The 26,214-nt window shown below is 38.9% G+C and overlaps 5 protein-coding genes and 2 non-coding genes across 9 annotated transcripts; 3 read left to right on the top strand and 4 right to left on the bottom strand.

Moving 5' to 3' along the window:
- Positions 1–57: 57 nt before the first annotated feature.
- LOC114528424 lies at positions 58–7,858 on the bottom strand. The gene is made up of 9 exons (XM_028550045.1): positions 7,722–7,858; positions 7,180–7,292; positions 5,185–5,286; positions 4,797–4,921; positions 4,083–4,245; positions 3,382–3,485; positions 3,043–3,156; positions 2,421–2,620; positions 58–2,184 (listed from the first exon to the last, which is right to left on the bottom strand). Exons 1-9 carry the CDS (start codon positions 7,744–7,746, stop codon positions 899–901), a joined length of 2,232 nt encoding a protein of 743 aa, XP_028405846.1. The 5' UTR covers positions 7,747–7,858; the 3' UTR covers positions 58–898.
- Positions 5,590–5,661, top strand: Trnap-ugg. Its single transcript has one exon. It is a non-coding gene; the product is annotated as a tRNA-Pro (tRNA).
- Positions 6,135–6,205, bottom strand: Trnag-gcc. The gene has a single exon. It is a non-coding gene; the product is annotated as a tRNA-Gly (tRNA).
- Positions 7,859–8,148: 290 nt separating the features above from the next.
- LOC114528513 (metabotropic glutamate receptor 4-like) lies at positions 8,149–13,772 on the top strand. Of its 3 annotated transcripts, none has more exons than XM_028550169.1 (5): positions 8,149–8,224; positions 8,677–9,006; positions 9,503–10,844; positions 11,003–12,019; positions 13,157–13,772. In XM_028550169.1, exons 2-5 carry the CDS (start codon positions 8,731–8,733, stop codon positions 13,228–13,230), a joined length of 2,709 nt encoding a protein of 902 aa, XP_028405970.1. In that variant the 5' UTR covers positions 8,149–8,224; positions 8,677–8,730; the 3' UTR covers positions 13,231–13,772. The 3 variants fall into 3 exon arrangements, with proteins under 3 accessions (XP_028405970.1, XP_028405972.1, XP_028405971.1); XM_028550171.1 differs by lacking the exon at positions 13,157–13,772 and adding an exon at positions 12,397–13,140; XM_028550170.1 differs by having other exon boundaries at positions 8,169–8,224; positions 8,662–9,006.
- Positions 13,773–13,958: 186 nt separating this feature from the next.
- LOC114528466 (stimulated by retinoic acid gene 6 protein-like) lies at positions 13,959–20,038 on the bottom strand. The gene is made up of 18 exons (XM_028550108.1): positions 19,948–20,038; positions 18,520–18,586; positions 18,146–18,213; positions 17,854–18,002; positions 17,503–17,626; positions 17,285–17,339; positions 17,085–17,216; positions 16,907–16,977; positions 16,677–16,726; positions 16,488–16,549; positions 16,298–16,373; positions 15,993–16,068; positions 15,830–15,905; positions 15,667–15,715; positions 15,314–15,443; positions 15,029–15,136; positions 14,551–14,834; positions 13,959–14,264 (listed from the first exon to the last, which is right to left on the bottom strand). Exons 4-18 carry the CDS (start codon positions 17,987–17,989, stop codon positions 14,032–14,034), a joined length of 1,662 nt encoding a protein of 553 aa, XP_028405909.1. The 5' UTR covers positions 17,990–18,002; positions 18,146–18,213; positions 18,520–18,586; positions 19,948–20,038; the 3' UTR covers positions 13,959–14,031.
- LOC114528467 (DNA-directed RNA polymerase III subunit RPC10-like) lies at positions 19,762–20,506 on the top strand. The gene is made up of 3 exons (XM_028550109.1): positions 19,762–20,044; positions 20,199–20,286; positions 20,368–20,506. Exons 1-3 carry the CDS (start codon positions 19,928–19,930, stop codon positions 20,487–20,489), a joined length of 327 nt encoding a protein of 108 aa, XP_028405910.1. The 5' UTR covers positions 19,762–19,927; the 3' UTR covers positions 20,490–20,506.
- Positions 20,507–20,533: 27 nt separating this feature from the next.
- On the bottom strand, positions 20,534–23,098 carry LOC114528458 (potassium voltage-gated channel subfamily A member 2-like). The gene is made up of 2 exons (XM_028550099.1): positions 20,843–23,098; positions 20,534–20,565 (listed from the first exon to the last, which is right to left on the bottom strand). Exon 1 carries the CDS (start codon positions 22,586–22,588, stop codon positions 21,290–21,292), a length of 1,299 nt encoding a protein of 432 aa, XP_028405900.1. The 5' UTR covers positions 22,589–23,098; the 3' UTR covers positions 20,534–20,565; positions 20,843–21,289.
- Positions 23,099–26,214: the final 3,116 nt, after the last annotated feature.

Here is a 26,214-nt window from a genome sequence, read left to right as displayed (position 1 = left end):
TAGCGGAGGCACTGTGAAGCCATACACCCCCTAAAAAGGCTAAGAATCAGACCACTACGCACCTCTCTGGAAATCATTCATCCCTCCTCCCCTGATATTAACCCTAAAATCCGGCCTTGGTATCATGCAGGGAAATAAATAACCAAACAGAAGCAATTAAAGATATCGATACAATATTATACATAGGTAACATATAACTTAAATACATAACCCCTATACTACAGCGTCTGCGAACAATGCAAACATGTTTTAAGCCGTTTTCCACTAGGCGAATTTATTCGCGCGACGCGATATATGAAATCCAGTGATGTGATTGGTTTGCGAAAAAATTCCCGGCGAAAAAGTAGAATCGCTTTTATCTGTTCGCGCAAATAAATTCCCCTAGTGGAGAACATGCTTTATAATGTGGTGTCCAGTCAGGTTTGAGAGAGTTGCGCATCGGTTTAAGAAAACTTGTAATGGACGTGTTATATTGAAACGAAATATGAAAATAATAGCAGTGTGTACAGTCATTTTATTAGAGAACTGTTCATCGTAACTGCTTAAATGATCATTTAAAGAAAACAAATTTCCCCCATCCGCTCTCCTTCCTAGTAGCTATTCCTGGTGGGTTCCTATCAACCACCATACACACGTTGCTATATCGTCTTTCAGTAACAGTTTCTTGCAGTACAGTAAGTTCTACATTTTCACGGTCAAAAATGTTCATGTTGACTGATTCGGAGCGACCTTACTTCTAACCGCATCAACTATATTCGCGTGGTCTGCGAGCAGAACGATATAAACAAGAAATATTATCTCCTCCAGTTTATCTGAACCTGTCTTCGCAATTCTTGAGCAAAAATAAACAAAATATAAAAAAAACATGTTGCCCTAAATAGAAAAAATATGCCGCCGTCTAACAGCTTGACACACATCTATGTTTAAGCTCCTTGCCAGAATTCTTTAGTTCAATAGCATGATCAATAACCTCTTCTAAAACAGCTTTCCTCATCAAGAACTCAAAATCTCTTCTCTTGCCATTTCTAGAGCTCGATAACGAACTTGCAAAATTCGATGTATTTGCGATGCTGCCGGAGTTTTCCTCCATATTATCTAATGTATTTACATGAGATTCCGACATTTCTTCCGTAGTTTCCGACCTATTTCCAAACGACGTTGTGTTGTCACCGATTGCTTCGGACGTCTCCCCTGAATGTCTTCCCCCGGCGCCTTCCGCTTTCTGCCCGAGCGATGGCGATCTTCTTTCGTCAGTTGCCGACGTATTGTCGAGCGATATCGATTTTTTGACGAAGGTCTCTGACTCTTCCCCGGAGGATAAACGCTGCTGCTGTGCCTCCACATCTCCTTCAGACATTTCCTTATCTTTCGATGTCCGCTTTTTTTCGTCACCAGCTTCCGGACTGGAGCGCGGATTCAGAAACTGAAACAACCTTTCGACGGAACTCAGCCAAAAAGAACCGGACTTTTTTGGCTTACTCACCGCTTCGTTTTCGGCACCATCATCACTCGAAAGCAGAATTTCGTCCTTTTCAACCTTGTCTTCCAATTCTCCCGATTTCTCTTCAGACGGCAGCAACAGAACGGACGACCGGTGAGTGTGGTCAGCGGCAAGTTCTATAATTTCATAGTCCGCTACCTTTGGTTCCCGCGCATGCGCGTTCGCGCGTCTGGATGCTTTGCCTTCCGGCACGAAGCTCTCCGACTCGTACCCGAGCTCAGTGATTTCTACACTGGACTTTGTCGAAGACGAACCTGAGTGGGAACCTTTATCCGATATAGACGTATACCCGGTACTAGGAAAATCCTTCCGGGGCATTTTTGCCGGTGAGCTAGTGGGTATATTTGCTCGTTTTCGGCGATTGCATTTAGGGCAAACTTGACACTTGTTTTGTGCCTTTTGACCAGGAACATATTTTGTGATCATTATTTCATCGTCGCTTTCGCTATCATCGGCTTTTCGCTTCCGGTTACAAGTAACACTAGAGCTCGCGTGAGTCTTCGGCCCGTTATTTTCGATGGCAGCGGTTCCAGCCGCTATGGCCCGCTGCACAAAAAAACTAGTGTCGGAACTTAAGAAGTCATCTTCGGTTTGCCGTTTGAGTCCGTTCAGCACCTTCGAGATGTCCTCGGAGTCCGTGTCGGAATCGACACTCTGATGATTCTTTTTCAGTGGTCCTTTGCCTGAAACACAACAAAATACGTTGCTTTTCCATGATGTGTTTGTCTGCAAATCTATTCTCGTGCTGGTAAATATGTTGACCAGCAGATTACTGAAGATTCCAACAGAGAATTAGCTACTTAATTCAAAGATTTTGAATACAACTAATATGATTAGCGATGAAATTTGCATGCTTCGTTTTTAAAAACGCGTTGAGCTCTCCCCATCTTTAAAGGAAGTGCCAAGATGCCGAACATACCTTTCTGGCTGGTAATCGATTTCCTCCCCTCCGGATTGCTTTGTTTTTTTAAAGCAGAGCGTGTAATAAGCTCACTGCCTTGGTGTACTGCAGGCCGGCAGGTTGGACACAGCAAAGACGGGGGGTTCGTCGTCCAGGTTTTACATCCTACGTGGGTACCAAACTGACCACAGGTGTTGCATAGCACCAATTCCCACTCCCTAAAGTGGAAGTTCGTTATTAGCATTCACTATTTTCGAAGAAAATTAAAAAATTGAAATAAAATGCATGTAGAATATGAACGAGAGGTGTAATTGTTAAATTATGGTGGTGCATGCCTCTGTAACATTTTGAATTGTGCCTATGATATTTCAATCGTTACTGGAACGCTAGCTCTTTGACTTTTCCCTCATTAATGAGCGAAGCCAAGATGGCGGAACAGGAAGCGTTTCTTGTAGGCATGACCAGGCCTCTAGCGCGGTAAAATCATAATTGCCGCCATTTTACCTACGAAATTTCCACGTGGTGGCCTGGATCATACCTACAAGAAAGGCTTCATATTATTCCGCCATCTTGGCTTCAAATTTTTCGCAGAGCTATCGTTCCAGTCTTATTTTCTACCAGTTCACTGCAATTAACTCACCCGTTCTCAGCCGAGAATTTTCTTCCTAATGGACATTTACACGCTGGAGAATCACAGCTGCTGTATTTGTCAAGTAACTCTGCAAAATTATTGCCGTCTTCCCAGGCGGCGTCCCTAGAGAAATACCGTTGATTTGAATTTTAAAAACATCGTATGTGGACGTTCATGTATGGTACAGGTGGCTTGCATGTGTTTGCCGCCATTTTGGTTCCATATCATATACCAAGATGGCGCCTAACGATAGATCATGACGTCAAAGGCAAAACAAAACGACATATTTTTGTAACAATATTATGGAGTATATTATGGAATGATAAATATTGCTTGAAAAACTAGTACCTATCAGGGACGTATATTCCCATTCTTTTCATTTCCTTTACAAACTTTTCCTTGTCGTTGCAAACCGGACAACGAAAGAAGTAACCGCTGACCGTCGCTTGTTCCTGAATAAGAATTACAAGAATGTTTTTCGATATACGCAGTAACATATAGCAATAATACTAGTATATGATTCTTAGCAGTAAGACAGTATTTGATTAGGGTAAAATGTATGATGAGTGGGGATGAGTGCCCTAAAATTGAACACCAAGTCGATCGCTTCTATGAGCGCTAACGACTGACGTTGTATGGCAAATTATAATACGGTAATTATGAGAAATGAACCTAATATGCATCAAGAATTGTAGTACAATGGCTATCAATTTTGTATGTGATTTATGAAGAGTTTTAAAATGCCCAGGGCAATAATGATTGTGGGTATAACTAAGGTGGATTATTTCTGGATGGTGCTACTCCGAGTAACAAACCGGGCATGCTGAAAAATGTGCTCGACCACCGTGATCAGCTAGCCCGATTGGTTGTTAGGTTGCCAATATTTTCCCAGGGTTTTTGTAGCAATCGTTTGTATGAACCACACAACACACTTGCACACACCAGATGGCTTATTTTTTACACGTGACCCATCCTATATATCTATGCTATGTAGTGCATTCGACTAATGGTATATAGATGGGGTAAGCTGTTTTCTTACTCAATCGTACCTGAACACAAGTCCTGTGAAGCCAGACGTCCTTACAACAGGGCGTGGCCAGAACGTCGGGTGAAACACAACATGGTACAGACTCCAAACAGATAGGACATGATACTTTCTTTGACGGATAAGACGTTGAACTTTGATATGGACGATGGTGATCGCAAAACGCCCTGGAAAGATGCGTCATTTGTTCAGACGCGCGCGGTTGCGAGTCAGTCGATTGTTCATAACGAGGCCGAATAATAATTGCACAAATCAAGCTACAATCGAACCGATATTGACAGCACCATATTGCGCGGTCACGTTTTATAAAAGGTTCCGCAATTTGTTAAGACCAAAAAAAATTTAACCGTTCATGTTCAAAACACGTACATGCATGGTCACCAATTATACACTGTCTTAACACCCTTTTCATCGTTTTCGTAAGAGGCAAACTAGTCTTAAAGAGGCGATGATTTAACTGAAACATTAAAAAGCCCAATTATGGCTTGGCAACCTCTAAAGCTATGAGCGAAGCAGCTCAATTTTCCGTTGTCAAAATGTTATCGTGAGTACTCGTCGTCACAACACACCACAAGGATATGTTTCTCAGTCAACCTTCACTATTACGGTACCTTTGTTAGCAAGCATGTTACATTAAACGAACACCCTATATTTTACCCCCATAGAGACTGCCCAAAACACGGGGTTAGACGGTCGTACGTAACGAATTCCAAGGTACCTGAACTGCCCGTAAAATTGAAATAGATAATTTTGATTGACACCGCAAGTGAAGTGGAATCCCTTCTTGCAGTACTGGTCACAACACCCAGCAGATGCGCCTTTCTTCTGACACAAATTACAACGCTAAACCAAGAAGAATAACAACAGTCAAATCCTAATCGTTATCAACTGATAAATCCATATATATATATATATATATATCTATGGATAAATCCTTCAACGACCTTCAAATCGGAAGGATAAAGGATTTGGATTAAGGTCCTGAGATTAAGATTAGGATTAGCGTAAGGCTTTCAGCTAAGATTACGTTTAAGATTAAGATCAATGTTGTTAAAAAATTCAGATTCCAAATGCTGGAAATTGAGATAAAGGTTTTGTAATCTTACCAATCGACTAGCTCGCCTGATTTCCTTCAAAACATCTTGCTCTAAAAATCCTTCAAAGCCTTCGTGATCTTTGCCGTTTTGTGGTAAGGCGGCCGAAAAGAACTATATAAGAATATGAAAGCAAACTAGTATAGCAGATGATACAAAAGCCTCGCATCCTTCAATTATTTTGCCTGATCATGAAGTGACTGGAGTCTGGAAATGGTCTATAAATTTCAGAAGCCGACAACGCATCATTTTTTTGGACTCGAAAACTCGAATTAAACCCAGTTAACACACTTCCTGTGGTTGTCAAGACAACGTGCTCCCCGCGAACAGGTGGTATGTCAACAAAGGCCACGTTGTTTTACAGGTACAGAGAGTGATTTCTTTATAGAGACCGATTGTTTTCCCTTTTCTCAACAAGGCTCAGTGGTCTAGTGGTATGATTCTCGCTTTGGGTGCGAGAGGCCGCGGGTTCGATTCCCGCCTGAGCCCCGTCCTTTTGTTTTGAGACAAAATTGTTTCTTTACTAAAACTTCATATGAAATCCACAGAAAGAGAACATTGTTATCAGAATTACATTGACTGAAGTAAATGCGTTGAAGGTTTGAAGCAAACAAGCAATACATTTTATAAAATTCAACTATTTCCGCTACGAAACCCATATATATTAGAAATAGTATCAAAAAATCACCAAATTTCAACAATTTTAAACTTTATTCTACTCATTGTTTTATATTCGTTGCCTACACGCCTGCAAACAAAGCTTGCCCGAATAGCATGAAATATCGAGGCCTGGTGCCTACGCTTCTTCCATAAAAATATCTCGAAAAAAGCGATGAAATGTTACGAATTTCTTATTTATTTGTAGTTTGTTGGTACTAGAAATGCATTTAAATTATAGTTATGAACATTTGTTTTAAATTACGATAGAAAAAAAAACATTTTAACGGGAGGAAAGAAAAGGATGCATTGGCCGGGAATCGAACCCGGGCCTCCCGCGTGGCAGGCGAGAATTCTACCACTGAACCACCAATGCCTTGATATCAAAATATGCTAATGAATGGTATTTATTGTTACCTTGTACCCAAGTGCTATTCATAAAAATAAGTATAGTAGGACGTTTCCCAAGAGGCTCCTCGCGCGTCAACAATTCACAAGAATACTTCATGTAAATACATTATATACATAATATCAATAAACCTGGAATACAGACACACATCACAGTTGTTCCGAAGACAACTTTTAAAGGCACCTTGCTGCTACCCCAGATTGAGTGTTCTAATTGGTTACATTCTGTCACTGATCAATATACATATAGTTCAGTGAACATAAGAAAAAATCTGAATAACAGCTGTCCTCTAAATTTATGACTTCACCAGATGTGCGAGATCCAGGTCTATTGGTATTGATTATATAGCACTTGGTACAAGAACTGGTAATTTAACACCACACATTTAACATATAATGATTATCAGCAAGCTTTCAGTATAAAACTTCAAGTCTATACAAGTACCTATTAAATTCTTTTTTAAAAGCCAAATTTTGTACATGCTAATGGTCAATGATTCAGTGCGAATCATAACCCCAATTTCGAAAGCATTTGGGTAGTCAGATGGTAAGGCATTGGTGATTTTTAAATCTGGTAGAAATCTCATCCCACCATAGGAGAGAAGTTAAAAAGGCCTTCAAACACCCCATAATTCAGATCTCTACTGAATTATGTTGACTGAGATAAAAATCTTCCTTCTACAAGATATTTAACATATTTTTGCTACAATTTTAAATGCAACTTTCTTTTTTGATAGACGTGGTTTAGCAATAGAGTTATAGTGATGGTTAACAAAGCAAACAGTGTTAAATCTGACAACAAACAATTCTTAAACTTTAAGAATACAGCCTTTCAAAGGGAACAAAGTGTTTACAGTACACATTGTATTTCATCTTTAAAGCTTGTTTCCAGCAATTTATAAACAAACTATTTATCACTCTTTATCTCTGCTCCACACTTACCATACAATACTGATGAACAGCATATCCCAACTTGGATGTAAAGAATTTCCCATATTTCTTCTCATTTGACGGCTCCCCACAGAATGAGCATACATTTTTGACAATTTCGCTATCTAAATTGTGAGAATTTCGATAACAATCAATCAAAATATTTGATCTGAAGTATGATTGTATGAAAATGGGTTCAAAACAGACCCAACTATGAAACACAATGAAGAAAACATCTTGACTATGTATGCAAAATATTTACATAACAAATATGCCTATTTCAGCAATTTATATTGAAAATTTACAATATTTCTTTAAGAAATAAAGAAGTAATAGTTTTTTCAGAATATACAATGCAGGAGATGAGAAAATGCACTTTGTTTATCAACAATAGGCACAAAAATTGGCGAGCAAAATTAATTGGTTTTTATTAAAACATACAGGCAGAAAATGAGTCCATGCCAAGAAAATGGCGATTTCATTGTAAAGACTAGCTTTTTGAACCGATAAATAGACACAACTGCACAATATTAAAGTGGACAGCAAGCACGTACCTCGTCGTTGTCTTCTACGGTACATTTCATCAAAATATAGGCAAAAAACGGCCGAAATTTTCCTAAATTTGAATGAAATTCGATTCGAAGAATTATTTGAAATTACTGGCAGCAAAACAGCAACGGTCGATTAACGCGCATGACAGCTAGCGCACGACCGCGGGACAAGTGCAAAGACTCGCTAATCGCTATTCTCGTTCATATTTAAATTAAGGCAAAAATAACACTTTTTACAGACTCGTTGGAGTCGTTGGTTCTCTAAACAACATCGTTATAATAATTTTATATACTTATGCGTTTTAAAGTGATATAAACTCGTTTTTTAACGCGTAGTAAAGAAACTAAATGCGATTAAACAAAGAATAATATTGCCTGCAGAATCGTCCTGCCCGGGCAAATGGACATCCATCCCGCAAATTAGGGGGGGCTTGAAAGTCGCAATTTTCGAATTAATAAACAAACAATCGAAAAAGCAAAAGGCATACAGAAACCCCACGGAATTTGTGAGTATTTCTACTGTATTTCTCCGATCACTTTGTTAGGTGTTGGCTGTGTTGTTTTCTTCTTAAAAATCTAAAGCTTTTGCTGTTTCAACTTAAAAGGGAAACAGGAATCGCTATGAAGGCGCCACTTCAGTGGCTCGTGTATGGATCTAATCTAATATGTTTCAAAGTTGAAAACGTATATTATTTACATTGACTGTTTAGATAGAAAATTAGCACCACGCTATGTGATACGAGCTTTTTTATGTTACTCGTTAGATCTAGATCTGTTCTCATGAATTTCAATTTATTTAAAAGAGGACACTTGTTCTATGATTTAAACTTCCTTGTTTTTAATACAATAACAACAAGAAGTAAGGTCCTTAAGACGAAACACATCGACCCGCCAGACAACGAACTATATAGCGTATAAAACCGTCCAATATCTCTTTAACTAGTATGAAAACTTTCAGATGATACAACCAACGATCAAGTACCTTTTTAAAAATGATAACATCCCATAGAAGATGAGGTACATCCTACAGACCTCTTTGTACATTCTGACGTGTTTGGAATTATCAAAATGCCGCAGATACACTTTGGAACAGCATTTAAAACCACATATGCTGATGCAGAGTGATGCACATTCCAACGAAAATGACATGTTGGCTGCAATAGATGGCGACCTGATTCTTGGGGGGCTTTTCTCCCTCCACCGGAGGTATTTGGACATGGAGTGTTATCAACATACCAGCCCAAGGAATATCATGAGAGTTGAAGCTATGTTGTATGCTGTTGAGGAGGTGAACAATGGCTGATAAAAAGCTTTATTCCCTGTATGCATGTGTGGCTGAAGGCAAGGGGAAATAGGGAAGGGGGGACCATGAAGGGTGAAGGGAAACTTGGTTGAAATAAGGAAGGAGGGTGGGAATGGTGAGAATCATGTGAGACTGAAGGCAAGGGGAAATAGGGAAGGGGGGGCCATGAAGGATGAGGGGAAAAAGGAGGGTGGGGAATAGTGAGAAGATGGGAAAGGAGAGTTTTTAACATTCTTTCCTGCCAACAGCAGTATAAATATATTGGGTTGTATTGTTAGTATTGTAAGCAGTGCTGCTGATAGAATACTTCAAGAGGAAGGCAGAAGAGAGAGGAAAAAATGGGAGGGGGGCAAGAAAGGTTGGAAGAAGTAAGAAAGGGATGAATGAAAGGGATAGAAATATTTTAGAAAGGAATATTTTGTGTCATGGTAGTGACCAATAATAATGACGTCATATTAAAAAAAAATTTGCTGCCTTTTAGATAAACAATGACACCAGCATTCTTCCTAACATAACTCTTGGCGCCGAGATACGAGATGACTGTCTTTCTGATAATGCAGCCTTGGATGAAAGCCTCAAGTTCGTACTAAACGCGTTTGGTCAGGGGGGGAAGATATGTACCGACCCTGATAATCTCCCTCCCCCCGTCATGGGCGTGGTCGGTACAGTCTCTAGCCAAACCTCCATAACTGTAGCGAGCTTGCTGCGGCTATTTCGGTTACCCCAGGTCAGCTATGGGGCGACGAGTCCCGATCTCAGCAATCGGGACGAGTTCGGATACTTCGCGAGAACGGTCCCCTCCGATGATGGCCAGGCTAAGGCCTTAGTCGACATTATCACCCAGCTAGGGTGGTCAGCGTTCTTCCTCATCAGCTCATCCGGGAATTACGGCGAACGCATCCGGGAATGCTTTCTCGATGCATTGAAAAACGACTCTCCGTGCATTGTCGACGAATTAAAAATCGGCGCTCCTGAAGGAGACGGAAGTTTGCAAAATTCTAAACAGGAGCGAGAAATTGAAGCATTTTTAGAGCGCATTAACAAGAGGCAATCTGTACGGGGGGTTGTGCTGTTGACTGAGAGCGTTCACACTTATGTCATTCTTAAAACCGTTAAAAAAATCCAAAACAAGACCATGAGTCATGTCGGTGGCTTCCGTTGGCTGGCCACGGATACCTGGGGGGTTGGTCAGGAATTGCGAGGCGTCGAAGATATCGCTGACGGTGCAATTTCTATCGCATTGCACCGGCCGCGTTTAGAGTCGTTGGAAAAATTTTACCAGTATTTTCGGGCGTTGAGACCCGGTGCGAACCCGCGAAATCCATGGTTCGACATGTTTTGGGAGTCCCACTTCAAATGCGTCATATCTAAAAATAGCACGAACGCGGGAAAATACGCGACGCTGTGCAACGAGACCGAAGCTTCAGCATGGGACATGATAGGGTTCACGAATGATGACAAAGTCCCGTACGTTTTTGATGCGGTTTACGCCCTTGGCCACAGCTTGGATGCGATGCTACGAACCACCAACAAGTCGTTAAGCTTGAGGAAGCGTTTGGATCAGTTGACTGAAAACGGGATTGACTTGTTCGAGTACCTGAAGAATACAAGTTTCACCGGAAAAAGCGGGAATGTCAGCTTCGACGAGAATGGCAACGGGATGTCCCGATATGACATCATGTTTTATGAGAAAAGGGAATACAGTAAGATAACGGAGTGGAGTCAATGCCAGTCTTCATTAGGAAATACAAGTTGGTTTGAAAACCGTAAAAGGTTGTCAAACCATAGCTCCTGGTGTAGCAAAGAATGTAAAATCGGTGAAGGTAAGTCACCCCTAAACTGGAGGCTGGTTTTCACCCATTAACCTTAAAAGTCTTGTTGAAGTCAAGCCAGTTGGTCTTTGATAAGTCACAAGTATACAATATAAGATTCAATTAATCGGTTGTTCTTGCGATGATGCTCAAATTTATTTATCTTTTAGCTCGTATCGTAGAGCCAGGTAATCCGCGATGTTGTTGGAAATGTGAACCATGTCGCGACAAAGAATACGTCGATTCTGATTTCTCTTGCCGAAACTGTGCATTGGATTCGCGCCCCACGAAGAATAGGACTGGGTGCGAGCGTCTGCCAGAGGATGGCCCGACCCCGTGGGTGATCGTCTTGCTCACAATATGGGCCAGCCTGGGCATTTTATGCACCCTTTTTGTCGCGTTAACGATGTACAAGTTTTACTCCACTCCGCTCATCATGGCTTCAGGTCGCGAACTAATGCTCGTGTTGCTTGCTGGCATAGCACTTTCGTTTTGTCTCGGATTTGCGATGTTAGGTGAGCCCTCTCGGCGCAGGTGTGTGTTTCAGAGGTTTGGGTCGGGCGTCTTTTTGGCCGTGTGTTATTCCGCCATACTTGTGAAAACCAATCGCATCGCACGTATCTTTCGCGGTCGACATCGCCCAGCGTTCATCACGCCAGGCCCGCAGCTCCTAATAACCGCCCTTCTGGTGTGTATTCAAGTTGGGATCAGCCTGATTGCATCGATGTTCGGAACAACTTCGGAATTGACGAAGTTTTACGAGCCGCGCCACTTCCACTTGATCTGTCGCACTTCCGGTATGGAGTACATAATATCTATAAGCTACAATGTACTCTTGTTAGTTCTATGTACAATATATGCCTTTCTAACCCGCAAACTGCCCGCGAATTTCAATGAAGCGAAGCTGGTGGGGATAACTATGTACACAACATGTGTTCAGTGGATATGTTTCTTACCTCTGTTCTACGGCACAAAGGCGGTCTATCGAACCTCAGTGCTCTTGTTAAATTCCTGTTTTAACGCGACCGTTTTGCTTGCCGGGATGTTCGGCCAGAAGGTCTACGTCGTGTGGTTCCGACCGGAGAAAAATACCCGCCAGGCATCAAACCCCCGTGGGAGAAACGGGTCAACTACGTCAGTCTCCGGGAATTCGATGCACATGGATGAAAAATTTCAAACGGAGAAGGGTGAGGAACGCCAGGCGTTGTTTTGAGTTTTTCTTTTATTGCTGCGCGATGAACACCTGATGTTCACGTGATGGACATCCGATGTTCACATGACGAAACCCACGTTTTCGCGTGTTCAAAACGTGCTGAAAACGTGATTAACATGAGGCGAGCATGTGAAGTAGTACTTCTAGAATTTGCACAAAAGAGCACGCTAGCATAACCAACTGGTTGTGCTAATCTCTCAGGCTAAACATGCTTACATGAATTTTTTTGGGAAAAGTAGAACGATGGGAATATTCAATATTCCCATGATCCGTGCCTGCGCTCCAAAAAAACTTCATGTAAGTCATTTGAAAATATCAATGTGAGATAAATAACGCACCATTTCATTGTAGGAGCACTTTGACAGTGGATAAAGAAAGCTGCCAGAACTATGTTTGCACTGTATAATAATCGAATTAAAAATATGCATTTTCTTAGAATAACCAATGCTGTAAGCAGAACAAATGACAGTCAATTTAATTTTGTAGTTTCAATGAAATAGGTAAATTTTACCCATGAAATTAGTAGATCACGATCATCATTGATTTTGTAATATGGAATTAACTATATTCTGATTGTTATTGATAATCAATAAAAAATGAATGAAATCAATGAATAAATGTGGCTTTAATCAGTAACTTTTTTAACCTCGAATGATTGATTGATTATAATAAAAATTAAATTTAATTCTCATGATTAACTTTATAAACGCACTAAACATACACAGATTATAGCTGTATATTAGACAGACCAGAAATTCCTGAGATTATAGCTGTAGATTAGACGAATTTCAAGCTGTAATTCACTTTACTATTAGTGATTGCACAAAGTATTTCATTTACAGAACTATACAATTCAAAGAACTGTACAGAATAGGTATTTAGTATATCTGTATAAGGGTGAGTTTAAGACCAGAGTTTAACAAATTACAATAGGTATTTCAAGGTTTTGGTCCAGGTAAGTTCTTGCAAAGAAGAAATATAATTTTCAATTTACCACCAGTGGTTGTGTTTAGGAAATAAAATACCATTGACTCAAGCACTGTAGCTGTAATATCTTTTATCAAAGATCTTTGCGCCAAAATATTTATTTGTTTTCACGTTTTTAATACAGATTTTGCCAGTGAAATGCGACGTTTTTCATCGAAAGTGACACTAGTAAGCACGATTGGTGCAATGGATCCATGATCTTTGAAAAAACCAAATAAACAAACGAACATGGTTGTTTATTAATGATATAGTGCAATGATGATCAAAAAGTGATGCAAAATTTTGAAAAAAACTGAATTATATCTTGGTAGTAGTAGTGTAAATTTTAGGATTATTTAGGAAATTCTCATGCAAGAAATTAACCCCTCAAATTAGCAACGAACCAATGAAGACTAATAGAACATGATTTAAAAACTATGACCAGCCGACAATTTAAAAAAGTACAGTAAAAACAAATTTCGAATAAACAAGACATCTTGAGAGTCAAAATATGAATCAAGCAAGACACAGGTTAAAACTGTACATTTTCTGTCTGAAGAGTGAAGATGACTTTGAAATAAAGTCGAAGATTTACAGTTTCCATCTGTGTCTTGCTTGATTCTAAAATTTTACTCTCAAGATGTCTTGTTTCGGATTTTTTTTTTACAGAACATGATTTTGTTATTGTAAAGAGGATGAACTTTAAAGCTCATATTTGGATGATGATTTATAAACGATTGTAACCTAATTATTTTAGTGTTTACGTGAAAGTCTCTATGATAACAATGGATGTATATAATATTTGGAAATAATCTGATATTTAACTTTAATATATTATTATACATGGCAAAATACAGAAAATATTTTCCAGCATTTTGCAATCAAACCTTAGAGTCTTTACTCATTTAAATTTTAAACATATACTTTCTTTACCCTGTGGGTTTCGATTTCATTTATCATGCCAAAAGTCTTAGTTGAATGTCTTATTTTATAAAAAAATATCGTGTTTATAATTTCTTATTATTTTACTAGAGATTTATCGTCATTATTCAGGTGAAGTTTGAGGGAGGGAAGGGATATCAAATCAATTTCGTTTAGATAGAGTACATCTGTTGTTGGACGGCGACTCCTAGGTACATCTGAATGCACACGGTGTCGCTGAAGCTGGGGATTACGTATAAGTGTCACAGCTAAATGCCAACGGTTTAAAGCGAACTTTGAGATCCGCGGGTATGAGGCAGTCCCAGATTTACCTGGCATAAAATAAAATATTTGTTTCACATTCCTGCGCGCAAATATTTGCCGGCAAATATATTTACCGCTAATGATCCCATGTTCAGTAAAATTCTAAACACGAATTCAATCCTTGAGATTAAGATTAGATTTAGGAATAAGGTTAATCGTAATCAACCAAAAACCTAATCTAAGACATAATCCTAACTTAATCTGTAACTTAATCTCGAAGATTAAGTTCTGGGATTTAGAATTACGTTCGTGGATTTAGGATTAAGTTCGTGGATTTAGGATCAAACCACTCACCTCTTTTCACGACGACATGCTGCTTGTATACAAGATCGTATAATATTTGGCAGAACACAACACGTACGGGGTTCCTGTGCAACGCAATCACGTGAAGGTATCCAATATAGGAGGCATATCCCCGGTCGGAGTTATGAAAGCCTTGAATCATGAGGTTGCGGTCCGTGCGAGATAGGAAAAATAATCCAAGAAATATTCCAGTAAACGTGCGGGCTAACACACCCGCAATTCCCATTATAATTGTGTGGAAATAGAAGAAAAATATGGATATATTGTAGAGTTTCCTGGAAATGAAAAGAAAAGATGTAACATTGTTAGAAAACAGAACGACGTCATGGAACATGAACCAATCAAATGCGACAATTCTATTAGATTAACCAATCACAAGCTCAATAGATCAGCGAGAGGAGAGAACATTAACCAATCACACGAGCTTAAAGTCAAATCTGAATCTTGCTATAAGTTTTTGAAGAAATACCTGTTGTTTATAGTCAGAATCCTATCAGGGTGTTTGAAGTCTCGAAACACATATCTTGCAAGCAGTTTGATTATGAGCCATATCAGGAGATAATATCCAGCGAATGGACTATGAATGAAAGGAATACTTGAATACAATAACAAATATGACAGACATAAGCACAATATTCGCGATCCATGATACAGCAGTTACAAAACACTCTACACTACAAAACAATCACAAACTTTGCTGTTAAAGAAAGGGTGTTCGATTAATCCAGCATTGGATATTTAGTGTTTTACTCACAGAATCACAAAAAGAACGAAACGTTTTATCACAGCAAGTCTTTCAGAACTGATTATATATTCCCAATAATGCACCAGGGCCACGGAGATACATGATGCAGTTGTAAGAATGGTTCCTAAAGCCAAAGCACCTGTAGAAAGAAAATTCCTTATAATTCTGAAATCTACTGGATATCCATTCAATTCAGCGACTCAATTTTTAGGCATTCAGTGGGACAAGATTAATAAATATCTCAAATTTGGCTAGTTTTGTGAAAGGCTATATGCTCTGTCCATTGGTTGATGGATGGATGCTCACTTAAGGCAGGAATTGCTTGTTGGAGATCTTAAAACAAACATGAAATATGATCTCACCCCATCCAGCAGCGGCAACCTGATAGCCACAAAAACGTAAACTTCGACCCTACAAAAGGAATAACAGCAGGTTAAACCATAATCCAAAGGCTACATGGTAAACGGTCACATTTTGTTCTTTCTTCATTGTTTCCTGAGACTACAATAAAACATAGACACGTACCACAATATGAGATGGGGAGCCAAGATCCGGAGGAAGAAATGATTTATCACCTTGGAACATTCGCAACATATTTCTCCTAACAGGATTAATAAAAAAGATCGTTTTGTTATCAACAACCTTAATCATGATAAAACAACTTACTGTATATAATGAAAGACTCTACCTGTGGCAATACAAGAAATGAACCAGCATTCCACACGTGATCAGGGAGGCTACGCTCACAGATGCTATCGTTGGTACTGTTAAGTAAACATAACACGCATGGTTTTCATTCTAACAATTTTCTGAGATCTCGATTAACATTTTGGGGCTTATAGGTTTCAAGGGATATGAAAATGAGGCTATTTTATCCTTGCATGTTTCACATTGCATTGCAACCTTCATCGCCTCGCACTATCGTGAAGCAAACACCTTTAAAAACTCTATATCCAATGAATCCGTATTCAATAATTTCAATCGCGGACTTACCTCTAATGATGATATCTAGAGGATGAAACTTGAGTATTTCCAGAACGAGAACTTGACGAATTACAATTAGTGATGCCTAAGATGAAAAAGCCTACAGTATCTTCAATAGTACAACACAATATTCACAAGTATACCAGAACATTCTTACATAAAAATATAGCTAGAAAACACAAATACTGCACGAACTCACATTAAAGACTAGAAGTACAGATACCAAAAATGTTGCCAGAGTTGTACTGGAAAATTTAAAACCTGGAACATAGACGTACATTAGGTAAATGTTTGAATGTATTTTAGAATGACTTCGAAGAGAAAAAGAAACTAGTGTTGTATGTGTCTTGAAGCATCTATACGACAAGCCAATGACTCGAATATTTACCGGTTGTACACGAAAATTTGGCTAATATTCCCTTTTTTTCATGCAAGGTACTGCAAAAAAACGCAAGGAAAAATCATTGAAAATACATTTTAAAACATAGGAATTCCAAAACGTGGAGCTAGGCATGAAATTCGCCATCTCGTAACTCAACTTCTCTTTGATGTGGATGCTTAAAACTCTGCAAGGAGCGTCGCATGTCCAAAATTGCCAAAAAAATATTAGCTACAAACCTTTTGAATGGGTTCAGTAAACAACTAACGTAATTCACAGTTGAGATGTCAACAATTCTCAACCAGTCATCCTAAATGCAAGAAAATATAATGTTTTAAAACAGCGCATGGGCAAACTTTTCATCTTCGCAAATTCTACACAACGAAACGTGAAAACGTTCACTTGTAATCGACGAACCTCTTCCCTTGGGGAGCGAAATTTTTTCCAGGTATAATAAATGGTCAGAAAAGCGAATCGTATAAAAAGAAAGGCGTTGAAAATCACCACAGGCACCTCCAAAAGAAGCTTCAAAGATTTGAACTCCTCACCCTGAAAAATGGTACGCACGCGGTTGATTATACATCTCAAATCTATTTCCCTCCGAGAGAATAACTTACTGATTGTGTCAGATAATTCCAACAACCAAACGTGTTCATTGTTATAACAATATATCTGCAAGAACAAGGCAACTGAGTGAATTATAATTTTTGATGTTTCATACAAAAGCCATTAATGGATAATTTTTTAAAAAGCCACCGCAGACTTTTATAAAGGTCAAAATATTCAGCTCTCTCTCGTCTCGTATCTCTCTTCCAGTTTAGCTAATCCGCCTTACCTGAACGCCGCGTAACAAAAGCCTAGACATGAGGCTACCAAACGATGCTCCGACATCAGACATGCCAAATAGGGATAATAGACCAAGAAATACGTCAGTACAGTCAGAATTAGATTAAGCAGAGCTAGAAATAAATTATGATAATCTCTATATAAATTATCTTAAATTCTTAGAACGAATAAATATTTCTACAATGCTGAAAATATAAAAAATTAATGGTGCCGATTTTTGCGTTAGTCGTTATACTTATTACTATATGCGTCACTTACCTGTACATACCCAAACCTAAGGCATTTTACTTTAATTGCATGATGACTGCAAGTGATTTAAAAATGTGCAGATTATACATACAATAGACATTGGAAAGGTCTTGGTTGCCTCTTCGGATGAACAAAAACTTCTGTTGAAAAAGAAGACCGCTCGTTGTTGACAACATCGTGGCGAATGCAACAGCGATTGACCATCTGTTTCGTAACTGACCACTCATTATGTCCACAGGGCTGGTGGTTTAGAAACATTTAGTTAAATCAATGATTTACCTTTAGGTCTATGGCGAACAGCAAAAAATGGAGATTTCATTCGTCAACAATAAAATATGTATAGTATACGACAGTATTGATCGACTAATATTATAGATACTAACACAATTAGAGCAGGTCGTTTCCCAGAAGCCCTCCTGGTCAAAAGTGACAAAATGACACAAATACATCCCTGTAAAAAAAACAAAGCGGTTGTAGTTCTTTCGGCATTAGAAGGATAGTACTATTTGAGAGGTGTCTGTTTTAAAGACATGTCTGTATTAGAGAGATGTCTATATAAGAAACTTTAGAAAGAAGTCTATATTAAAGAGAGGTTTCTGGATTAGTGAGATATCATGCTAAGTCTATATTTGCAGGATGTCCGTTTAAAGGGATGTCTGTAGTAGAGAGGTTAGTGTTAAAGAGAGTTGTATTACAGAGGTGTCTTAAAGTTAGGGTCTACATTAGAAAGATGTTTGTAGTATAAAAGTATACTCACCGCTAAAAATGCACAAATGACAGCATCAAATAACCAAACAACAACAAACTCAACACATTTTTCGGCACTAAAAGGGACATCATTTAGAGACGATTACACACACCTGGACGCCTAACACAATTCATCGTCATTTTACAGTGTGTTTGGTTTAAACAATAAGCAAAATAGTATTGCAAACTACTAAAATAGCGACATCGTTTGTTTGTAACTCTGTCAGTACACGGAACTCCTAGAGTGTTGTAGATTATCTGGATGCACCCTCAGCATGTTCCTAATGTAGCTATTCGCCGTTTGGTGTGAGTAGAACTCTCTCTCTATCTCTGAGTAGAACACCATCAATACGAATTTCTCGATCGATACATGTAAGCAACTCATGACAAAAGCACTATAAATTTTTACCTTATTGTAATAACAATAGGCCGCTGTATCACGAAAGTTGTGCAAGTATATATCCCACACATTTCTAACAACCGTTTTTTACCAACGGCAGGCGAAGAAATCCGTACAAAATTAAGTTGAAATTTGACAAGAAACAGCGCAATCACAACATTATTATGCAATATTTTTATGACTGTCTACTTTGTGATTTAACCGTAGAATTAGCAGTTTACTTGTGCCATGAGGGCAAAAGTCAATATCATAGCCATTATAGGCATGGAAACAACTCAATTATGTAGTAATGATTTCGACTGCACGGAAAAAACACAATACTGAATATCTTCACAGTGTACAATATTTTCATAACGATGGAAAATACGGGCAGATATTTGAAGGACATTATTTTACTCAACACATTACACAATCATAAATGAAGTACACAGTATAAGAAGCGGTAAAAAACGTTCGCGCGGGAAAAAATGCTCTTGAATGCAATAGCGTCAAGCTTTGAACAAATTCAAAAGTAATGCACGTTTCTACATGAACGTGCTGGGTCTGAACGATTTCAATTATTTCAATATTAGCAATCCGATTGTCGGATACACGAACCTACAACTTGCAAATTATCAATTAGGTTTTAAAACAAATACTTCCCATTTCATTCACAAGTCAAGTTTTGCTCAGGAGTTACCTCAGATACCAGAAGTCGGAACAAGGTGTGTTTATGTGTATTTTTTACAAATTTTATTCAAATCGGCCTCGTCCAATCACAGGACTTTGATCAAATCAATCAAAAGATTTGGCGTAATCATTCCAGTGTTTATAGAGCTCAGTCAGCTCACTGGTTTTGGCGGCCATCTTGAAAGCTTGAAATTGTTTTGAAAGTCGGCAGCAAATATAAATTGCGATAGGAAATGTTTTATTCATAAAATTAAGCAGGTTTTGTGGTGGCTTTAACACAGTTGACTACCTGGAAGTGTGTGGTATACGTTTATGATAGTTTTATAACTTTACGGGAAACGGAGAAAGCATGTTGCTATTTTGTCCTACCTGTTCAAACGTTTTGTCCGTTGAAGAATCTACGGGAAAAACACTGTACAGATTCGCTTGTCCAACTTGTCCGTATGTTTATAACATCTCTAAAAAGGTATGAAATGCAATAGGAGTGGGTTTCCAGGAGGGTTGTGGCCCTGTGTTTGATAAGGGATGTAGCAGGGGGGGGGTGCTTGGGTAATGATTTATCCCTCCCAAACAATTAATCTCACTTTTTTACAACACCATTTATCTGCTTTGATATGAAGGTTGGAAGCAAAGTTTATCCAAAATTAAAAGAGGTAGATGATGTACTTGGTGGCAAAGCAGCGTGGGAAAATGTCGACTCCACCCAAGGTAAAGCTCGATATTTTGCAACAATACAAATCTACTGTCCTGCGGAGAACCTTTGTTTAAAATATGTATACCTTTTTTCAGAGCGGTGTCCGAAGTGTGAACATGATCGAGCCTATTTCATGCAAATGCAGACACGTTCTGCGGATGAACCCATGACCACCTTCTATAAATGTTGTGATTGTGGCCACAGATGGAAAGACTGATGAAACATACAACATACCACACAAGGCACACATACCTTGTTCTGATTGAATATGTGAAAAACATCTCACTCAATACCTGTAAATAGTAATGTGTAATTAAATTTTGCTTGAAATTTAAAGAAACTTGTATGAATATCCTGAAGATGGTTTCAGAAATTACAGAAAGATAATATGAAAATCATACAAGCATTGATTGAAAGCATGAATTGAACTGAATTGTTGTCTTGTCCCATCTTCTGTTTACCCCCCCCCCCTATAAGGTAACTTTCATTTTTATCTAACACACCCCTAGCATCCCCTCTGCTATTCTTTGCTTTCATGTGCTATCTTTTACCCACAAATCTTGAACTAACCTTATAGATTTGTAGCAAAACCTAGAACATTTTTATTCTCAAGTGTCCATTTAGAATCAAGCCAATATGCTATAAAAATAACATAAAAACAAATGCTTCTACATAGATTGCATTATATTGTGAAAGCAGAAAGACAAACTATTTCTAAACACCCTGGACAGACCGTCATTACTCGTCATAACAGAGCAATCCCAGTAAATATTTTGAAATACTAAATCCTAGACTAGCATTTAAATTTCGCACTCCAGTTGCGTTGTGAGTTCAGTGATGTGATAGCGTGAGCTACACCACTGAACTCATAGCGCAACTGGAGAGAGACTTTTACTCTCGGATATAATTATTTCAAATATTTCTTGGGATTCTATAGTAATAGTTGCAATTTTGGCGAATACAATGTTATTTTTATCGTTTTTTAATTATTTCTTTTATTTACTGTTCTACGAATAATCAGTGTTTGGATGTTGAATAACAAATCATTTTGCGTTTCTTTCCATGCGAAGCTCCGTTGCACTTCAACTTTTCCCTTTCTTTTTTTTCGCTTTTGTAAAGTTCGTTCAATCGATTAAAGTTCGTCTTCAAAGTCGGCGCTGGAATGCAATACACGATCACGATACCGCTGAGCGCTGCGAACGACGTCACGAGTTTACCCAATGTGCTTTGCGGCACCTGGTCACCGTACCCGACCGCGCACATCGTTATGACAGTGAAATACATCACATCCGGTATTGTCGCAAATTGCGGATTATTGACCTCGCTTTCGACGTAGTACAAAATGCTGGAGAAAAACAATATATGCATGACCAGAAGAACGAACCACACTGGGAAATCCTTTGCGCTTGATGTTAGAGACCCAAGGAGGATCCTGAAGGCGCTGCTGTACCGCGTCGCCTTGAAAAGCCGAAAGACGCGCAAAAATCGCACCAACCTCATTGAAGAGATCGTCTGGGTTATGAGCTTTATGTAATACGGAATGATAGTGATCAGGTCGATGATTCCCAATGGAGATAGAATATATGACCGTAGACTTGGCTCGCTGACCATATGAAGCAAATAATCAACACTGAACCAAATTACAAAAAATGTGTCCAAAATAAACCAAACGGAGTCGCGCTTCGAATAGTCTTCACCACTTTCATTTGCACTGTGTTTTGAGTCGGTGGTATTCCCCGTCATGGTCAGTTTCTTGCCGCCGCTGCTGCTGGTCTCGAGACACAGAATAACGAGCCACGTGAACACCAGAAAGAGGTTGAACTTTGCAAAGAGTTTTCCAATCTTCGTTTTAGGATTCTCCAAAAAATTCCAAATTCTATGTCTCCTGGTGTTATTGGGAGGTATGTACGGTGTCTTCAAACCTTGTGCTGGAATCTCATGGCTGTGTTCCGCCAGATCAAAGAACTTGATCTCTTCCACAAAAATTTTCAGCGAGACATCCTCCGGCCGGGAAAGAATCCTCGCTTGATAGAAAAACAGAATAGCGTTGAAAACCTCTTTGTTTCGCGATGGAAAAACGAATTCGCCTTTTCCCTCGTTGTAGAACTGTTTGCGGCGCTCCGGGGAACCTAGTAACGAGTCTGGATAGCGGTCCAGCGTTGTCTCGTAAGTTTGGAATCGCTCCCCTCCGACGTTGATCGTAATGCGTCGTTCTCTTGTCGGTGATTCGGGCCTCAGGACTTTCGGGCGGGTAATTGATGGTCTTCGGCAATTGAATGCAACGGCGGCAGTTGCCGAGTGGACGGCGTAGTTCATCGTCGGTTATCGTAAGTATCAGCCTGATAGAAAACAAAGAAAACGTTAACTTTTACTAGGTTAAGTTAACTGACATGTATTTGTAGTTAGGTTCTCTGAAAACATATTTAAATGCATTAATAAACAGCTTTAGTTGTTCAAGAAGAACCCAGGACAAGTTTATACCACCAAAAATTTCTTGTACGTCGAAAACCCACTAAGTTCTCCTCGCCAAAGAGGTTGTCTTAAGCAGCTAGTAATGCAAGGTACCTAATGACAAGAATTTGCTCGCGTGTGCGAGCAACAGCGAAGATCACTCAAGGACAGGTGAAGGCGTTTACAGAATGAAAAGTCAATATCGTTCTTGCGAAAGAAATAGGAAAAATTTCGCCAACATTCGAACAAATTACATTCGTTGATAGCTACAAAGAATTTGCTCACTGTTTACGCGGGCAAGCGAGGCATTCAAGAGGCATTCTGTGCAAACTTACTCGCCTTCCTGCATGAAGTTTTCGAAGTTAAAACTTCTAAATGCCTTTTAATAAACCGTTCAAGATATCAACCTGTTTTTATGCATGATTAAGGCGAAGATAGTCATCAGTTACCAAACACTACATTACTATTTCATACCGCTCGCACAATTAGTTTTGTAGAGAATTTTTTTGGATAGCAATTTCTTTTACTTCTATGTAAGGAGATTATCCCCTAACGGCATATAAACCATGTTATATGAAATTTAATTAACGACAATATATATATACACGCACGTATTAGTCATTGTTGCAGTATATTGCCTTCTTTTCTTCGATATTGGACGACCAAAATTAGCTGGCTCGCATGTTTAAAACAGCGACGAATCAAGGGCAATTGCGAATAACGACTTGAAGGTTTGAACAATATGTCTTCCTTGAATTTCGATTGCAAATCGTTTAGCTCTTTTAATCTAAGACTAAGTATGCCAGCCTGTACAAAGCAAATGCATGCATGCAACTATTGTTGTCCTGTAACCAACCAGCGTTTGGCTTATTTCTTCGGAGGAGAACCGCACTGTATATTTGCAACAAGATTTCTAAACAACTGGTTCATTTCTTTCCGTTTTCCTATTTCGTCACTAGCAACAACAAACGCAGCGTGCATAGGCAATCATTTCGACAGGTCGAGGCCAGATCCTTCGAAAATTAATTTTACATGATAGAAATAACGCATAACACTTCGAATCTAAGTTGAAATTAATTTTGCTATGTAAGCCATGAAATATATTTAAATCTTAAATTAACTTCCTTTGTGAATGTTAACTGAAAATATAAGTTATAAATTCGTCTCAAACTCCTCTTAATTTATTGACGATAATCGTTAAAGATAGTATAAAGTCTCGTGTATGTACACAACGCTGCCATATCCGACCCACGATCTGGATGAAACTAGTCACCTCGCTCATGCTGCGATGAATTTGTTAAACATTTATTGCAAATTGTCCTTGTTTAACCGAGATAGTCTCAAGTATAAATTTAAGGTACATTTCTATGAACGTTCTTGTTTCAAAAGAGCTTAATGCGTCTTATTTGAATTGCTATACCGGAATATTCCATGCAGCTATCTAATTGACTCTACTTTCAGGCTAAACCCCCAACTTTTACCTCGTTTTAACTCGCCGCCTTTTCTGATTGCCAACATTGCTTTAAAACATATAAAAATTCCGTGGCATTTTGTGTGTTCGTCTTTGTTCGCTGAGATGAAGACGCTATATAATAATTTCAAACTGTTTACTTTTTCCAATATTCAAATTTATGAACACGCTGTGTGTGAACAGCTTGATGCTTTGACGTGCTATTGTCAATTTTGCAAATGCGTTTGGTTTTCAGACTCGCGTCGCTGTTGGGGGCAAAAGACGATTATCGCTATACGCACGCTCTTTAAAATGCTTTTAGGGGCTTTAATGACCGAGTTGTGTCTCACTGGATCGCCCTAAATGACTTCGAAAATCTTCCTAAATACATTTACCAATGATTCCAAAAATTTCGGCTTTTCAACCACAATATAGTGCCGAATTACTCACAAGTCCAAACTAAAATATTCGCCCACAGAATAATATATTTTTGTTGCTATATTTATATTTTCGATTCCATGATAATTTATGTTTCCCGCTGAAACGGTATTTTCGGGCGAAAAACTTTCAAGAAGAAAACAAAATTTGGCGCGGCAATTCTGCAGGCGAGGAGGTTCGTTTTAAATAACAATTCAATTCATTTGATATAATTTTTTTCGCGATATTGCCACACTGTCTCCCATTAACCATTATAAAACTCATAATCTATTGTTTAGCCGAAGAGGCAAATGTTCAAGTCACTGGTGGCAATATTGACTCCAGTTGAGAAAACGCGGATGGCGAAAAAACACTGGATAGCGCGTGGAAAGCGGACGAGAGGTTTCCAAAGCTGAGGATAATAGGCTGAAATGTCGAACGAAGAAGAAATTTGAAATGTTTATAAAGCAACAATCTATATACAAATCTTTGTTTCATTCTCGCCTCGGCAATTAATCCCCTCTTCCGCGTTTTGGTTTCGCACAATCCGCACATCCGGCTCCGCACTTTAAGCGTGTGTTAATATTCGCGCCATCTGCTTTTATTGGACGGCTTGACGTCCTGTGCAAAAACGTGAGGTGGAAATTAATTTTCAACTCATGTCGCCGCGTTGCGTGTTGTTTGGTCCTGAGCGCACAGACCGCGAGCATTTGCCAGGAGCTTGGACATGAAATAACCTGGAGTAAATCATCTTGCCTAGAACAGCCCTTTTCATGGCTGTTCGTGACTATATTCAATGTAAATACAGAGTTCACCTTCTTCTGAGGGTACTCTCTAAGAGCTCAAAATAAGATACGAATCGCAATTAAAAAATAAATAATCTTTCCGATGAAGAAAGGATTTGTTGTTTACTAATTCTGTCGCGTTTAACCCGAATTGTTGAAAAAATTGAACGCTTTTTTCGTTTGAAATGCCTTAGATTTCCTAAGGGAAAAGCAGTCCAAATCTCCAAGTATTGCCCAGTTATATAGGTAGAGCTAAGGAATATAATATGAGTCAATACACAATTATTTTAACCGCAGTTAGACTCAGTATGATGCAGTATATTTCAGTTCAAGGACTTCCTTAGCGAGGTTCAAAATTGATTTTCATTTCCACTACCTTTGCCGAGATTCGCGCTCGTGATTGGTTAATCTAATAGATTAATGTCATTTGATTGGTTAATCTGATGGATTGATGCCATTTGATTGGTTGATATTCCCTAAAAGAATATCTGTAACGGTAGCGGAATTTAATCTTCGCAAATCCTCGACATACCAGCAGATTACACAGCATCGTCCCGTTTGGCGACTGGTTCACGATAAATAATTTATAACTTCCATGTTATTGTTATCTTAACTCTTTGTTTTGTCCGTTGAAAACAGCGCCGTTTGAATTTAAACTCGGTACTTTTGTCGACAAAGTTTAGTTCGTTCTTTGCTTTGGAATAAATGAAACGGAATGACAAGAATACTCGTTATTCCTGAGGCGATTTTAGTCCTGGTATGTTGCATTGCAATCGTAAACGGCGTAAAACCTACATTTTGGGGCGAAAAAGGTTTGTAAATTCATCATAGAAATTGAA

This window comes from Dendronephthya gigantea, unplaced genomic scaffold (assembly GCF_004324835.1).
Source record: "Dendronephthya gigantea isolate DGI-Jeju-01 unplaced genomic scaffold, DenGig_1.0 000050F, whole genome shotgun sequence".
In the NCBI taxonomy this organism is placed as follows: Eukaryota; Metazoa; Cnidaria; class Anthozoa; order Malacalcyonacea; family Nephtheidae; genus Dendronephthya; species Dendronephthya gigantea.
This window is presented reverse-complemented; position numbering and strand designations above follow the sequence as displayed.

What these genes read in the sequence shown, in the direction of transcription:
- LOC114528424 (XM_028550045.1), bottom strand. Translation starts at nt 7,746, where the DNA reads ATGTACCGTAGAAGACAACGACGAG. An exon ending in TCAGGCGAGCTAGTCGATTG is followed by an intron (nt 4,922 to 5,184) that starts GTAAGATTACAA and finishes TTCTTGGTTTAG; the next exon opens with CGTTGTAATTTGTGTCAGAA. An exon ending in AAATTCTCGGCTGAGAACGG is followed by an intron (nt 2,621 to 3,042) that starts GTGAGTTAATTG and finishes CTTCCACTTTAG; the next exon opens with GGAGTGGGAATTGGTGCTAT.
- LOC114528513 (XM_028550169.1), top strand. Translation starts at nt 8,731, where the DNA reads ATGAGGTACATCCTACAGACCTCTTTGTACATTCTGACGTGTTTGGAA. An exon ending in TGTTGTATGCTGTTGAGGAG is followed by an intron (nt 9,007 to 9,502) that starts GTGAACAATGGC and finishes GCTGCCTTTTAG; the next exon opens with ATAAACAATGACACCAGCAT. An exon ending in AGAATGTAAAATCGGTGAAG is followed by an intron (nt 10,845 to 11,002) that starts GTAAGTCACCCC and finishes TTTATCTTTTAG; the next exon opens with CTCGTATCGTAGAGCCAGGT.
- LOC114528466 (XM_028550108.1), bottom strand. Translation starts at nt 17,989, where the DNA reads ATGAGTGGTCAGTTACGAAACAGATGGTCAATCGCTGTTGCATTCGCC. An exon ending in CATTTCTTGTATTGCCACAG is followed by an intron (nt 15,906 to 15,992) that starts GTAGAGTCTTTC and finishes TAATCCTGTTAG; the next exon opens with GAGAAATATGTTGCGAATGT. An exon ending in GCTCCCCATCTCATATTGTG is followed by an intron (nt 15,716 to 15,829) that starts GTACGTGTCTAT and finishes TTCCTTTTGTAG; the next exon opens with GGTCGAAGTTTACGTTTTTG.
- LOC114528467 (XM_028550109.1), top strand. Translation starts at nt 19,928, where the DNA reads ATGTTGCTATTTTGTCCTACCTGTTCAAACGTTTTGTCCGTTGAAGAA. An exon ending in TTTATAACATCTCTAAAAAG is followed by an intron (nt 20,045 to 20,198) that starts GTATGAAATGCA and finishes TTTGATATGAAG; the next exon opens with GTTGGAAGCAAAGTTTATCC. An exon ending in AAATGTCGACTCCACCCAAG is followed by an intron (nt 20,287 to 20,367) that starts GTAAAGCTCGAT and finishes ACCTTTTTTCAG; the next exon opens with AGCGGTGTCCGAAGTGTGAA.
- LOC114528458 (XM_028550099.1), bottom strand. Translation starts at nt 22,588, where the DNA reads ATGAACTACGCCGTCCACTCGGCAACTGCCGCCGTTGCATTCAATTGC.